Genomic DNA, 16,521 nt, shown 5'->3' with positions numbered 1-16,521 from the left:
AGTCAGTTGACCCCGTCCCTAAATTGGAAACTGGACCTTTGAGAACTCGGGCAAGTTTGGAGGTCCCTCCTGTGCTACTGTGAGGCCTATTGCAGAAGTTTTAAAGCACACTGACATCCGCATCATCCCAGGACGAGGCCGTGGGGTCCTAGTCTGGGTAGAACGACACACTGCCAGTGAACCCCAGAAAAACCAGGGACATGATATGGGAAGCTCAGAGGAGGCGCCTGACCCAAGCTTCCTGGAAGAGGTGAAATCTGAAGACTTTTGCTAGATGGAAAATAAGGAGGGATGTTCTGGGTAGGAGGAATAGTTCACGAGAGACAGTAGTCAGATTCATCACCGCAGAAGGTCCCGTGTGTAGGTTTGCCCGTGCGCTTCTTGGGACACAGCTGACCCCTCCCCTTTTTTTTAAGTCCTCGAATGTTTTATTATGAATATTTAAAAAATACACACCATAGGGAGGCTAATATAACAAACATCCATGGACCTCTCAACAATTACTAATATTTTACCCTGCTTGTTTCGTCTTGCTTCGTTTTATCCTTTTGCTGGAGCATATTAAAGCAAATTCCAGACATCTATCAATTCACCCATAATTGCTTCATGATGTCTAACAGATAAGCAGTATTTCAAAGAAAAAACAGCATTTTCTCACATCCAAGAAAACGTTTTAGTATCACTTAACATTCCAGACTGTTCAATTTTCCTTGCCTCAAACTGTCTTTATTTGATAGTATTGTAAAACGAGAGTCCAAATAAGGTCCACACATTTCATTTGGCTGATTGGTCAGACTTGTTTTCCATCTGTCTGTTAAAACTTAATTTTACTGCCTGCCTTGGTTCTTGAAGTCCCAGTTTGAAGTTCCTATAAATGAATACATTGTTAAAATCCTGGCTTTTATTTGTTTCTGTACCAGAGATGTGGTAAGAAGAAAATAGGACGCCTTAAAAAGTATGAAGTAGAGTCAGTTTCCCTAGTGTTTACCCAATCTCTTTTTTATTCAAGAATTCCATCCAGAATAGAATAGAACATTTAGTTGTCGTGTTTCCTTAGAATCTTCTTGCCAGTGACAGTTTCTCAATCTTTTTCATGACTTTGATAGTTTTGAGTCCTGGTCACATATTTTGTAGAATGTTCTTCATTTGGAATCTGTCTGATGTTTTTATCATAAGGCTGAGGTGTCCTTCCCCCCCCCCACCTTTGGAGTAGGCAGATGATCAGAAGATCACAGAAGTGCAGTTCTCATCATATTGAGGGTACATACTAGCCACATGAATTGTATTAACTTTGATCTCAGTTTTCTCTACTAAAAAGCTTTTTCTTTTTTTTTGTCTTTTTGTTTTTTTAGGGCTGCACTTGCGGCTTATGGAAGGTCCAAGGCTAGGGGTCAAACTGGAGCTGCAGCTGCCAGGTTTGTTTTTTAAATAGCTTCGTGTTAGGGTTAGGAACAATTTGAGCAACAAAATGAAGTACTGCAGTCATTCTAATTGTTACTCAGAATGTCCCACCTTTAGTCAGGGGTAGTGCCTTCATATTTGACTTTTGACTCGACCCTAGTGGTTTTGGAGGACTTCCTTGCTCTCTGGCACAAAACGCCTCATACTCTGCATACTTCCTGCCCCAGACCTAGAATCTGCTGTTTCCCCAAGGATCCCCAGTTCCTTCAAGTCAGAAATGGTAGAGACCACAATCTGAGCACTAGGGTTGCTCATTGTTACCGGATTGTCATATCTATACCTTTTCTGTGGAAACTATATATATATATAAAATAGAAAGAGGAAAACCCGAGTTTATTCTGATTCATTCCTCCCTCCCTTCCTGCATTTGCGGCATACGGAAATTTCTTGGGCTAGGGGTTGAATCGGAGCCGCAGCTGCAGCTGCAGCCACAGCCACAGCAATGATGGATCTAAGCCACGTCTGTGACCTACACCATAGCTAATGGTAATGGTGGATCCTTAACCCACTGAATGAGGCCAGGGATGGAACCTGAATCCTCATGGATACTAGTCGGGTTTGTTAAGGCTGAGCCACAATGGAAACTTCCTGATTTTATATTTGTATCTCTTTTCACTTGTATTAAAAACTTATTCCCGGAGTTCCCGTCGTGGCTCAGTGGTTAATGCATCTGACTAGGAACGATGAGGTGCGGGTTCGATCCCTGGCCTCTTTCAGTGGGTCAGGCATCCAGCGTCGCCGTGAGCCGTGGTGCAGGTCACAAACATGGCTCGATCCTGTGTTGCTGTGGCTGTGGCGTAGGCTGGCAGCTGCAGCTCTAAGTTAGGCCCTAGCCTGGCAACCTCCATATGCCGCAGGTGCGGCCCTAGAAAAGACAAACAAAAAACAAACAAACAAAAACAAAAAAAAACTTATTCCCCATGGAGTTCCTGCTGTGGCTCAGCGGAAAGGAATCTGGCTGGTATCCACAAGAACACAGGTCAATCCCTGGCCTCGCTCAGTGGGTTAAGGATCCAGCATTGCTGTGGGCTATGGTGTAGGTTGAAGACACGGCTTGGATCTGGCATTGCTGTGGCTGTGGCTACAGCTTCGATGTAACCCCTAGCCTGGGAACCTCCATATGCCATGGGCGTGGCCCTAAAAAGACCAAAAAAAAAAAAAAAAAAAAAAAAACCCTTATTCCTCAGTAATATTAGCATAGCTACTTATTTGTTTAGTCTAACATACAATTTCAAAATATGTGATATTGGGCCTCAAAATTTTAAACTCTGTATTTTACCAAAATAAAAATATCAGTATTATTACAAACAAAGACTATTTGAAAGTAAATTGCAGACAACATCCTTAATACTTCAACATTCAAGAACGTTTTTCCACCTAACCATAATACCATTATCACACCAAAGAAGTTTAATAGACACATATTTTCCAATATACAAATTTCCCATTTCTCATATTCATATTTCCACGGTTGTCTCAAAAATGTACTTACGAACTCAAACTCTTAATCGGTGGCATCTCTGCAGCTGTAGAATGCAGGTTTAATTCCGTCTGGCACAGTGGGTTAAAGCATCCAGAGTTGCCACAGTTGTGGCTCAGATCTGACCCCTGGCCAGGGAACTCCATATGCAGCAGGGTGGCCAAAACAGAAACAAACAGTAAAACCCCCCCAAAACATTGTAATTCAATCAAGATCATGCATTGCATTTGTCTTTTTTAATCTAAAAAATCCCCACCCTTGGAGTTCCCATTGTGGTGCAGCTGAAACGAATCTGACTAGGAACCACGAGGTTAAGGATCTGGCGTTGCTGTGAACTGTGGTGGGTTAAGAATAGCTCAGTGGGTTAAGGATCTGGTGTTGCCATGAGCTGTGGTGTAGGTTGCAGACACATCTTGGGTCGCATTGCTGTGGCTGTGGTGTAGGTGGCAGCTGCAGGTCCAATTCAACCCCTAGCCTGGGAACCTCCATGTGCCATGGGTTCCACCCTAAAAAAAAAATCCCCACCCTAACCCCTCTGACCTTCTGAAAAATATGATCTAGTTGTTTTGTACAACATCTGCAACCCTTATTTCACCTAGTACATCTTTGGGATAGATTCCTATAAGTAGCACTGTTTGGGCAGAGTAAGTGTTTGTGTAGTTTGCTGGAGAGTATCCCACAGGTGTTCCATACCCCTTGTGCTGTTTTCTCATAGCTTTGCCCACAGAGTGAGCTGCCAAAATTGCAAAAATTTCCTCCTAATCTGTCATTTTTACTTTGCTTTTTTTTCACCATGCAAGTTTACGTTTTTGTCAGTATTTCCCCTTTACTGCATCTGGATTTTAAATCATACTTAGTAAAGTCTGTCCAACTTTTGGTTTATAAAGGACATTCTGTTTGAGGCAGATAATACAGATAAAGTAACACATTACATGTCAGAATGTGCTCTGGAGAAAAACTAAGAAAGGATGGGGGTAAGGACCTCCATGTCCAAATGGGGAGGTGGGGGCTGGGAGCTGAGCTGAAGAGAGGAAACCCTAATGTGGCACATAGGAAGGCAAAGGTGTGAAGACTGGTTAAGAGCAGACAGGAATAGAGGAGAAATGGGAGGGTGAGGGTGCTGTGGAGGCTGAGAGAGGAGTTAGGAGAAAGGAGGTGGGAAATCAGGTGTAAGATCTAAAAGATGTCAAAGCTCCCTAATTTGTAAACTAACTGCAACTCCAATTAAACTCTCATCCATATTTGTATTTCTTCTGGAACCAGGCAAGTTGAGTATAAAGTTCATTTCAGTTGGGAGAAAAAAAGATAGGGAAACACTGAAAAATGAGAGCCAGATGGCAATCTGCCATTTTAGGTGCTAAGATGTATGACAAAGGCTTTAATTAATTATAAAATACGGTGGGGATGGCATGCAAGAGTCAGACGGTGGGCTTGGAGAGTACCCAGATGTGGCCCAATTAACCATGGGGATTTGGTGCATGACAGGGTGGCATCTCAAATCAATTACATACTGGACAAGTTTTACTTTATAAATTGAAGATAATTCACAGTGCAATGCACAGACCTAATGAGTACAGCAAGATGGGGCCTGACAAATCTGTACATCCATGTAACCTCCACCACACTCCAGAAAGTGTATCTCCTTCTTGGTTGATCCCTGTCACCCACTCCTCTTTCAGAGGCAACCACTGCTCTGAATGAGAATTTTAATAAGTGCTATTGAGATATATTTAAAATAAGACAAAACGGAACCCCTTTGGATAAATTCCAAATGACTCCGAGAGTTAAATATAAAAAATGAAACTACAAAAACAGAAGACAATCTCATCTCTTAAACTCTCCCCCTCTTCCACCAGCTACACTGCCTCTTCAGCCCTCACACCAGCACGTTGGAACTCAGGGCCTTTGCAAGTGCCGCGGTCTTTCCCTCTGCAAGCCCTGCAGATCCGCACGTGCTGCCTCCTCGCCGCCTTCACAGGGTCACCTCTGCTGGATGGCCCTCTGCAACGGCTTTTCCTCCTCAGCAGTCCTAGCACATACTCCATGTTTTGCTTACTTATCTTGTCAGCAGCCCGTTTTCCTGTCCTAGAACAACCTCCTACACACCGGGCATCAGTTTACTTCAGGGCTGGATCCTCAGTGTTTAGACCAGTGCTTGACTGTTTTTCGCTGGGGGTAAAATTGATGCGGAGAGTTGTAGGTAGGGTGGGATCCAGAGGACCACCCATTCTCTTGGCTTTGGTGGGTTGACAGGATGGGGGCAGAGCCACTGAGAGGAACAGAGCCTGTGAAGGGGGATGGCAGGTGTGGGGAGACCCAACAGGCTGATACATCCAACTGATGCTTTACTTCCAAAGTCCTGCGGAGTGATGTGTTGACGTGAACAAACGTGCAGCTCTTGACTTTTTCTGAGCCGCCTCTTCATCCGCACAGCTGCTGCAGAGCGCCTTGGGCCTGGACCCAGCGCAGCTGCCACTGAGGCAGGGTCAGGCCTTGGCAGAGCTCCCCAGAAAGGGTGGCCTGTCCTGGCTGCTCCCACCTGGAGAAGCAGATGGCGTAAGAGGGAAGGTCAGGGCCCCAGGCCTTCACTGGCCTCCCCTTGACACCATGGCCTGCTGGTCCTGCCCTCCCCCTGCCCTCTGGCTCTAAGTTCTGCTTGTTTGGCCCAGCTCACCCCCCACCTCATCATGCCCCCTCTCACCAGTCCCCCACAACGCCCTGCAGCTTGGGGATTCGCTCCAGCGTTTGTCTCAGCCGGTTCTCCAGCCGCCTCAGAGCCTGCCCCAGGTTCTCGTTCTGCTCCTTTTCCTGGGATGCCTGGATCTGCAGCAGCTCTGCAGGTTAGAAACCCGGGAGGCGGCACTGAGTCCGCTGGCTTCCGGTGCCTCGAAGCCAATGGGTCACCAAGTCTCTAATCATCTCAGCATTTCTCGCAAACCTCTCGGTCCTCCCAGGTCCTCTTATCAGGTGCAAGCCCCCAGCCTCCCCTCTCCCAGCCCTCCTTTTGGAAGCCTTCCTTCCTCCCCCAACAGCCCATCAATCTCCACAGCCCGTCCCTCAGCATCCTCCCGCTTCCTAACTCGACCCCCAGCCTCCTAGGCACTAAATCTCAGCCTCCCACTGGTCCAGCCTTCACACGGCAGTCAGTGATCTTCTCACGGCCTAAACCTGATCCTCTCCCTCTCCGGCTCGGAACCCTCCAAGGCTCCCCGGACTCCAAGACAGAGCCCACGCTCTCAGCCTAGTACTCTGTTGAGCCTCTGCTCACCACTCCTGAGCAAAACCTCAGCTATGCCCCAGGGCCGGCTGGAGACACTATTTTTCCTGCTGGAGGCCCTTTCCAGCACCCCTCAGCCCCAGGCGTCCCCCACAGACTGCTGCAGCACTTCACTCCGATGGTGTCTTCCTCTGAAGACTGTGACTGCTGTAGCCTCTCTCCACAGACCCAGCTCCGAGTAAGTGCAGATCAGCAGTGCGGTCAGACCCCTTGGGCCTGAATCCTCTCCTGGCCTTGTGACCTCAGGAATGACACCTGCCCTTTCTTCAGGGGCTGCTGGGTTCAGGTGGAATTATCTGAGCCACACGCCAGTGGGGCAGGGGGCAGATGCAGGGCACTCTGGAGGGCTTGCTGGCAGGCTGAAGGTGGGGGTTAGAGGACTGGGAAGAATTAAGGATGACGCCTGGGTTTCCGGCTTCAGCACCGGCATGAGGATGGTGGATTTGTTTGTTGAGGGAAGGAAATCAGTTTGGGGCTCCCTGTTGCCCCCCCTCTCCAGTGGGCAGGGAGCAGTGTGAAAGAAGAGCAGAAACACCGAGGAGGAAACTGAGGCACAGGGAGATCACACAGCAAGGAAGAGGTAGGGCTGAGAAGAGAATCCAAGTGGTTTAACTTAGCCCAGTTTTTTTTTTTTTGTCTTTTTGCTATTTCTTTGGGCTGCTCCTGCGGCATATGGAGGTTCCCAGGCTAAGGGTCCAATTGGAGCTGTAGCCCCTGGCCTACACCAGAGCCACAGCAATGCAGGATCCGAGCCGCGTCTGCAACCTACACCACAGCTCATGGCAATGCCGGATCGTTAACCCACTGAGCAAGGGCAGGGACCGAACCCGCAACCTCATGGTTCCTAGTCGGATTCATTAACCACTGCGCCACAACGGGAACTCCCTTAGCCCAGTTTTTAACACTTAGAATACTATGAACAACTATATGGCAACAAGTTTGACAATCTGGAAGAAATGGACAATTTTCTAGAATCTTACAGCCTGCCAAAACTGAATCAAGTAGAAACAGACCAACTGAACAGACCGATCACTAGAAATGAAATTGAAGAGGTCATAAAATCACTCCCTACAAATAAAAGTCCAGGACCACATGGCTTCACAGGTGAATTTTATCAAACATATAAAGAGGAATTGGTGCCCATCCTCCTTAAACTCTTTCAAAAGGTTGAAGAAGAAGGAATACTCACAAAGACATTCTATGATGCCACCATCACCCTCATTCCAAAACCAGACAGAGATACCACCAAAAAAGAAAACTATCGGCCAATATCATTGATGAATATAGATGCAAAAATTCTCAACAAAATCTTAGCCAACCGAATCCAACAACATACCAAAAAAATTATACACCATGACCAGGTTGGGTTCATCCCAGGTTCACAAGGATGGTTCAACATACGCAAATCAAACAGCATCATACACCACATTAACAAAAAAAAAAAAAGTCAAAAATCACATGATCATCTCAATAGATGCAGAAAAAGCATTTGACAAAATCCAACATCCACTCATGATCAAGACCCTCACCAAAGTGGGTATAGAGGGAACATTCCTGAATATAATCAAAGCCATTTATGATAAACCCACAGCAAATATAATCCTCAATAGGGAAAAACTGAAAGCCTTCTCACTCAAATCTGGAACAAGACAAGGATGCCCACTCTCACCACTGCTCTTCAACATAGTTTTGGAAGTCCTAGCCACAGCAATTAGACAAACAAAAGAAATAAAAGGCATCCAGATAGGAAGAGAAGAGATAAAACTGTCACTGTATGCAGATGACATGATACTATACATAGAAAACCCTAAGGACTCAACCCCAAAACTACTGGAACTGATTAATAAATTCAGCAAAGTAGCAGGATAGAAGATTAACATTCAGAAATCAGTTGCATTTCTGTATACCAGCAATGAAACATTAGAAAAGGAATACAAAAATACGATACCTTTTAAAATTGTACCTCACAAAATCAAATACCTCGGAATACACCTGACCAAGGAGGTAAAGGACCTATATGCCGAGAACTATAAAACTTTAATCAAAGAAATAAAAGAAGATGTAAAGAAATGGAAAGATATTCCATGTTCCTACATTGGAAAAATCAATATTGTAAAAATGGCCATACTACCCAAAGCAATCTACAGATTCACTGCAATCCCTATCAAACTACCCATGACATTTTTCGCAGAACTAGAACAAACAATCCAAACATTTATATGGAACAACAAAAGACCCAGAATCGCCAAAGCAATCCTGAGAAACAAAAACCAAGCAGGAGGCATAACTCTCCCAGACTTTAAGAAATACTACAAAGCCATAGTCATCAAAACAGTGTGGTACTGGTATCAAAACAGACAGACAGACCAATGGAACAGAACAGAGAACCCGGAAATAAACCCTGACACCTATGGTCAATTAATCTTTGACAAGGGAGGCAAGAACATAAAATGGGAAAAAGAAAGTCTATTCAGCAAGCATTGCTGGGAAACCTGGACAGCTGCATGCAAAGCAATGAAACTAGAACACACCCTCACACCATGCACAAAAATCAACTCCAAATGGCTGAAAGACTTAAATATACGACAGGACACCATCCAACTCCTAGAAGAAAACATAGGCAAAACACTCTCTGACATCAACATCATGAATATTTTCTCAGGTCAGTCTCCCAAAGCAATAGAAATTAGAGCAAAAATAAACCCATGGGACCTCATCAAACTGAAAAACTTTTGCACAGCAAAGGAAACCAAAAAGAAAACAAAAAGACAACTTACAGAATGGGAGAAAATAGTTTCAAATGATGCAACCGATAAGGGCTTAATCTCTAGAATATATAAACAACTTATACAACCCAACAGCAAAAAAGCCAATCAATCAATGGAAAAATGGGCAAAAGACCTGAAGAGACATTTCTCCAAAGAAGATATACAGATGGCCAACAAACACATGAAAAAATGCTCAACATCGCTGGTTATAAGAGAAATGCAAATCAAAACTACCATGAGATACCACCTCACACCAGTCAGAATGGCCATCATTAATAAATCCACAAATAACAAGTGCTGGAGGGGCTGTGGAGAAAAGGGAACCCTCCTGCACTGTTGGTGGGAATGTAAACTGGTACAGCCACTATGGCGAACAGTTTGGAGATACCTTAGAAATCTATACATAGAACTTCCATATGACCCCGCAATCCCACTCTTGGGCATCTATCCGGACAAAACTCTACTTAAAAGAGACACATGCACCCGCATGTTCATTGCAGCACTATTCACAATAGCCAGGACATGGAAACAACCCAAATGTCCATCGACAGATGATTGGATTCGGAAGATGTGGTATACATACACAATGGAATACTACTCAGCCATAAAAAAGAATGACATAATGCCATTTGCAGCAACATGGATGGAGCTAGAGAATCTCATACTGAGTGAAATGAGCCAGAAAGACAAAGACAAATACCATATGATATCACTTATAACTGGAATCTAATATCCAGCACAAATTAACATCTCCTTAGAAAAGAAAATCATGGACTTGGAGAAGAGACTTGTGGCTGCCTGATGGGAGGGGGAGGGAGTGGGAGGGATCGGGAGCTTGGGCTTATCAGACACAACTTAGAATAGATTTACAAGGAGATCCTGCTGAGTAGCATTGAGAACTTTGTCTAGATACTCATGTTGCAACAGAAGAAAGGGTGGGGGAAAACAAAACAAAACAAAACAAAACACTCAAGTACACCACTGTTTGATGATGGATGAGTACCTGGCAATTTGATGGGCAGTGTTGCCTAGTGGTTAGAAGCACAGACTACCCACCCCCCACCAGTTAGCTGGCCTGGATTCAAACCCAGCTTGGCCGTCTGGGCAGTGACGAGCCCTCTCTCTGCTTCTCAGTTTCCTCCTCTGTAAAATGGGGAGCACAGCAGCACTAACCCCGTGGGGCTGCTGTGCAGATGAAGCTAGTGAGCATGCTCAAAGCACTCAGCACATAGTAGGCGCTGTGTAAGTAGTGGATGTTTGTGATTTCTTCTGGAGGCTGAGGGACCTGGGAAGGGGCTGGGATTCTGGATAAGGATGCAGGACAGGCCTACCCTGGGTGGATGGTCCTGGCGGCAGGCTGGTCTTCATGTGGAGCAGATACCAGCACCGAAGACTTTGCTGGTCTTGGAGGAACAGAAGGTCCTGGCGAAGAGAGGCTGCCTTCGGGAGGAGCAGCTCTGGAGCCTAAGGAAGGGGTAAGAACAATCACCTGGGGCCGGGGTAGAGGTGGGAAGACAGGTCCTAGGGGACAGGCACTCACCTTCCCTGTGGGCAGCCCCAGCATGTGGCTCAGCACTATGAGGCTGGAGCCCTTAGGGGATGCAGGATGCAGCTGGTAGATGGATGGCAGGACCGTAGGCAGGGGCTGCAACCTAGGGGGGAAAGTCCAGGTCATGCGGGTACTGAGGTGGGGGCCTTAGGTTCCAGAGGCTCTGAGAACTGAGAGGTGGGCTCAGGAGGCCCAGGAACTTGGGAGGTGGTCTGAGGACTAGGATTCCAGAGTGAGAATGAGAACCTGAGGGTGAAGTCTGGCGGCCTGAAAATATGGGGGGGGGAGCGGGGTGGGGGGCACTGGGGTTATCTTTTTGGAGTGGGCCCAGGGAGTGACGGTCATCCCCGGAGAGGATGTGGGATGCCCAGTCTTACCCTCCAGGGCTGTGCCGCAGCAGGGGCCCTAGCAGAAGATGGGGCAGATGCCGGGCTTCCTCCTCCAGACACCGAAGCAGCTCCTGGCTCTGTGGTGCCACTGCCTCAGATGTGGGGACCACTTTTCGCTGAACCAAAGCAAGCACCTGTGGGGAAGGAGAGGGATGGGAAGGGCAGCGTGAGGCCGCTCAGCCCGCTCCCTAGGAGACCCAGCCCCACCCAGACTTTGCCCCAATGCCCATCTCACCTCCCCAGGGCTCCGGCACAGGCGCGTCTTGCTGGCTGAGTTGCCCTTGATGAGCAGGCGGACCTGTTCCTGTGTCTCCTCCTAGGCGAGCGGGAGGCCCCAGAGATGGGCTGCCTTCCTTCTCGCCTGCCAACCTCTGGCCCTGTCCACCCTTTTGCTGAGGCCCTGCTTCCCCCTTGGGAGTCTCACCCCGGTCCCCTCTCCTCCCTGGGAGGCTCAGTGCTGGATCTGAAGTCTCCTAGCCTCACTCAGGCCCTCTGCCAGGTCCTGCCACTCACCACCAGCTGGCGCCAGTGCAGGATCCGTTGTTGTTTGGTCTGTAGCTCCTGGAGCAGAAGCTGCCGCCGCCCAGCTGCCTCCTCTAGCTCCTGGCTCATAGCACGCAGGGCCTTGAGTTCTGCCCATAGGGCACAGCCCCGGAGCCCCAGCACCAATGCCTGCCTGGGGCACAAGTAGAAAGGGCAAAGGAGAAGAAAGGTGATTAAGGCTCACAGTGGAGGAAGGAGATAAGATCCATAAGGAAGCACAAGGAGCCACAAACACAGGGCAACAAACCAGGAGAGCAAGCGGGGAGGCAGATGCAGGAGCCACAGGGGCAGAGAAAGTCTACTATCCTGAGACCCCTGGAGAGAGATGGCCTAGAGGCCGGTGGCCATGGAGACCCCTCACCTCTCGCTGGATCCCAGGGCACATCTCTCCACTTGCTCCATCAGGCCCAGGAGGCGCTGGCTCAGTATTTGATGCTCTTTCAGGAGGGGGCCCCGCTGGGTGACCAGCACACCCACAGATCGCCAGCCCTCCTGGAACGAGGCACAAAGTCAGGGTGGATGTGGGCCCTGGTGGCAGGGGAGGAGGGGCTTGAGTGGCTCTTGGGTTGGGAAGGGGATGGAGTCCTGGGGGTCACCTGGATGAGATGCACCATGGGCGGCAGGGCCTGGCCGGAGTCTGACTGGTCTGGTGCCTGGGGCCTGAGAATAGGGGCTGAGTTGCAGAGGGAGAAACCCTGTCCCCTTGCTTGGGCCCTTGGGGGTAACCAATGTCAGCCCACCTGCCAGACTGGTTACTGGGATTCAGTTCCACCCCCACCAGCAGGTCACCCTGCCTGGTCCTGATCTGTCCCAGCTCCCCCAGCCACCTGCCCTGTTTTGACTGTGGAAGCATCCACTCCACACCTGGCTATCTCTGTATCTTGGAGCCCATCCAGATTGCACAGGGATCGGATCTCTGCCTCTCGCTCTGCAGCCAGGTGCTCCATGGCAGCCAGGACGTGGCCCGGAGGATGGTTTGTCAGCAGCGTCTGGTGGGGGGAGGGGAGGAGTCAGGGCAGGATGGGGGCTGGGACTCCACGGAGAAGGGGTAGGGATCAAGAGTAAGGTCCCAGCACCCTGAGATTTAATCATGAGCCAGAGGGTGTGGCCTTTCTTGAGAGCCCCCCTCACCTCCACTGAGCTAAGCCACTGCTGGTAGGAAGTTCCAAAGTGGTCATCCTGAGGGGTTCTGTGGAGTTGGGGAAGGGGACAGAGAATGTTACAAGACACATCGATTCACCCTCTGATGATCACCAGCACCCCGTAAGGGAGGGGCTGTCCTGTCCCCATTTAAGGACTGGAAACCAGGTTCCTCTATGCCTGCTAGACCTGCGTTCCACTTAATATCAACTTGCTGGCCTTGGGCCCTTTCACAGGCGCAGTGCACCTGGAACACCCTGCAGCCTTCCCCCTCCTCTTCAGAGAACCCGTCCTCTCCACCTCCTCAGCTGAGTCAGGTGTCTCCTTGGCACACCCCGAGCCTCTCGGGCTTCCCCACCCCCGAGAGCCCCAACTACCTGGGTTGCCCTTGCCTCTGATGGTCTGTTTCCCCACTTCCCAACCTGGGAGCGCTGTCAGGGCAGGGCTGGAGTTCACACAGCCCAGGGGCTCAGTGTCTGTGAGAAAGAACCACTCCAAAGCCCAGGCTCCATGCAGGCCTCTGGGGGCTGGGGGCCACTCACAGAACACTGCCTCGCTTGGCCTGAGGAATCAGGAGTTTCTGCAGGAACTGGGTCCGGAGGCTGCAGGCTGTTCGGACATCACCCTGGGAAGAAGGGAGTGTGGCATGAGGGGGACCCAGAGGTCCCCTAGTCCCAGACTCCCCACCTTTTCCCCCACAGCCCAGGACTCTTACCAGGACCATAGGCTCCAGGCCCAGGTCTGCTGATGCCAAGGGTCCGAAGTTTATATCCACTCTGGCCTTCCTGGAGAGAGGAGTGTGGTTGGGGCTGGGACCCCTGAGAGGAGGGAGCTGGCACAACAGATGGCTGTGTCCCCTCCTGCTGCCAGCAAAGCTAGTCACAGGGAGCCTGGATCTCTGGGGCCAACCCCCAAATTAGGCCACTGCCATCTCCTGGCTGGATGACTGCATTAACCTCCTCACTGGTCTCCCGGCTCTTGCCCCTGCAGTCTGTTCTCCACTCAGCAGTCAATGATCCTGTTAGAACCTCAGACAGATGATGTCACTTTTACTGGAAATCCTTGAAAACAATGTGATGTGTTCCCATCACACAGAAAAACAACAATAGGTATCAGGAACTCTTCTAATATCCCCATTCTACAGAACTTAGAAACTGAGGCACAAAGTTAAATACTTTGCCCAAGGTCCCGCAGCTCTAAGGGGCTGAGCCTGGGCCTGAACCCAGCCTGAGTAAAATCCCAGTGTCTCCATGGCACTCTGTCCAACTCTGCGACCTGCCTCCTCATGCCTCCCCTCATGCCTAAGCTGAACTGGCCTGTCAGCTGTTCTACCAAATGGCAAGCTCAGGTGTCCCTCCCCACGGAAATTCTCCTCCCAACTCAAATGTTATCTCCTCAGAGAGGCCTTCTCTGACCATCCTACTTAGAGTAGAATCTCCTTCTCCTTTTCCATCATATCACCTCTTCTTCAGAGCACTTATTTCTACCTGTGATTATAGTCTGCTTCCTAGTTTACAGTTTGCTCCTCTGTATCACAGCATGACCTCCATAAGGGCAGGACTGACCCTTGTTTATTCCTTTTTCCCCCTAGCATGTGTTCCAGATATACAACTAGCACCGTTCTAGGCACTGGAAATACAGGTGGTTGAGATGACAAAACCTCCTGGCCTCATGGACATTAAATCCTAAGGAGTGGAACTCAGAACTGGAGGGGTCAGGACAGAGCACTGGGTCTCCAAGAATGTCTGCTGAGCCTGGTGAGTGCTGGTCCCCGGCACCTGAGGCCCACCTCTCAATGTCCTGCAAGCGCTTGAGCTGATTCTGCAGCCGCTGTGTCGGATCTTGGAGCACACGCTGCTGTCTTCGTATGACCCCAGCTTGGGCCCGGAGGAGGAGAGCACGACGCTGGGTGTCTTGCATCCTCTGTACAGCCTGCTCCATGGCCATGTCTGTGAGAGGAACAGAGGTGGACATTAGCACTTTCCCTAACCCCGTTCTGCTGCCCATCTATCTAGCCCCACGGGTCACCCTGAGCTTCAGTCTCTCGCTCCATCAGCTCCAGGCTCTGGTCTAATTCCAGGATCTCTGCCTGCAGGCGGGCAACAGCGGCTTCCAGCTCCAACTTCCGGCGGGCCTGGTGGAATCAGGTATAGGGTCAGATGCATGGCTTGGCTGCCTTTTGTAGAACACCGGTCTATATGCCCAGGTGACTGGCTGAGGGTTTTCTCTAGGCAGTTTCTGAGCCTGGACCTCCAGGCCCAGGAGAGCACCAGAGTACTATCCTGTTCCCCTCCTTCCTCTTGGGATTACCTCATCTACTCTCCCAACCTGCTTCCTGTCTCTGTCTCAGTCCTCATCTCGTGTCGAGCCCTACATGTGGGAGTCCTGAGGTCTCCTGGGCACCAGGCACATGCTGGGTCCCGTACTGGCCTCAGCATCTCTCTCAAACTAGTCCTTTCTCCCATCTCCCACACCAGCTTTGCTGACTCATATCTATGACTCCCCACCCCCAGCTCATGTCTTCTCCCTGTGAGCACTGGGATCAGGGCTGTCTTGTGACAGTGTCCCTAGCATCATCCACACAAGGCTGGGCCTAGAGCAGAAAGCCTACAAGTCCTCTTTTTGGATGAAATAAAATTCTTGCAGCACATGCTTCTCACCTCTGGACTGTCCTGGAGGCCATACCTGAGGAAATGAGGCCAGAGTTAGAGAATGATAAGGACTTTGAGGGGGAGACGGGAGATGTGAGGCTATGGGTGAGGACACGGCTGGATAGGACTGGGGAAGACAGGAAGGGGCAGCTTTGAGGACCAGTTACCAGAGCAGGTTTCCCCGGATCTTCTTGACACTCCTACAGTGGAGAGGTAGGAGGGAGGGGAGTTACTGGGGGACTCACCTGGGTCCCCTCCCCTGCCACAGGTTCCCTCATGCAGCCAGGCTCACCTCTGGCTGTGCACATGCCTCAAGACGTAGGCCCAGATGTCAGCCCCCTGGCCCAGACACAGCCTGTGGGAACAGCAATGTGTGCCTGGGACATCACACAGGGTGGAAGATCCTCATTCATAGCACTGTGCGCGCGCGGGAGGGGGGGGTCGCTTTCTAGGGAATGCTCACCTGTGGGGGCAGGGAAGGTCCACACTTTCCAGGGTAAGCTATTCCCTCCTGGGAAATTCTCAGTTACTAAGAGGGTGGACTTCTCACTGGGTGTAGGGGGATTTGCATTCCCTGGTGGGTTGCTCCCCTTCTCCTGGGAAAGGGTCATCTCCAGTTACTTCTAGAGGTGGGGGTGAGGGCTATAATGTCAGGAAGGGCTCTCTCATTACTATACGTGCGTCATCACTCCTAAAAGATTCAATTTCCTAGTGGAGTGGTCTTTGCTGACTCCAGTGTCCTCACTGCCTGGACTAGGGTGGGGTGACGAAGTGCTGCAGGGACAGCCCCGCCCTGGAGATCCAATTTCCACACGAGAAGGGGGGCTTCATTATTATTAACTCATGGAGGGTCCCCACGGGTGCAAGGTACCTCTCTGGGCGGCCTCACTGGATGAGGGTGGGAGTGTGGGCATCACCGCCAGAACGTCCTCACTCAATTCAGGATCCTCTGCCTGGGGGGTCGGGGTTACCCTCAAGGGTTATCTCACTGGGGCAGAGGGGAGGAGGGGGGCGGCACGTCTTCGACCAAGATGTGGTTCTCGCTCCCAGAGACTCTATCTTCAGGGTGGGGAGTTCTCGCTTCCACAGCGGCCCTCACCTGCGCAGCGTCGACTCCGGGGCCCGGGCCGCCACGGGCGCCTCCATTTCTTCCGCCGCCCAACGACCCAATTCCCGCGCTTCCTGCGCTAACTCCATGACAGCGCCTCGGCCGCCGCCTCCTGCCTCGTATTCAAGTGTGGCGGTCGCCTCTGACGTCACGAG

At 50.1% G+C, this 16,521-nt stretch overlaps 1 protein-coding gene across 2 annotated transcripts; it reads right to left on the bottom strand.

Annotated features, from left to right (window-relative positions):
- On the bottom strand, nt 2,718-16,521 carry HAUS5 (HAUS augmin like complex subunit 5). 2 transcript variants are annotated; one of them, XM_003127064.5, is made up of 19 exons: nt 16,358-16,521; nt 15,551-15,613; nt 15,426-15,458; nt 15,268-15,292; nt 14,636-14,741; nt 14,397-14,556; nt 13,323-13,392; nt 13,150-13,232; nt 12,599-12,656; nt 12,332-12,456; nt 12,064-12,127; nt 11,829-11,959; nt 11,438-11,600; nt 11,160-11,240; nt 10,913-11,058; nt 10,527-10,638; nt 10,318-10,450; nt 5,643-5,775; nt 2,718-5,480 (listed from the first exon to the last, which is right to left on the bottom strand). In XM_003127064.5, exons 1-19 carry the CDS (start codon nt 16,453-16,455, stop codon nt 5,363-5,365), a joined length of 1,902 nt encoding a protein of 633 aa, XP_003127112.3. In that variant the 5' UTR covers nt 16,456-16,521; the 3' UTR covers nt 2,718-5,362. The 2 variants fall into 2 exon arrangements, with proteins under 2 accessions (XP_003127112.3, XP_020952800.1); XM_021097141.1 differs by lacking the exon at nt 11,160-11,240 and having other exon boundaries at nt 16,358-16,519.

The sequence above is a fragment of the Sus scrofa genome, chromosome 6, assembly GCF_000003025.6.
Source record: "Sus scrofa isolate TJ Tabasco breed Duroc chromosome 6, Sscrofa11.1, whole genome shotgun sequence".
Lineage (NCBI taxonomy): Eukaryota > Metazoa > Chordata > Mammalia > Artiodactyla > Suidae > Sus > Sus scrofa.
The sequence above is the reverse complement of the archived record's forward strand: the minus strand, read 5'-3'. Positions and strand labels throughout refer to the sequence as shown.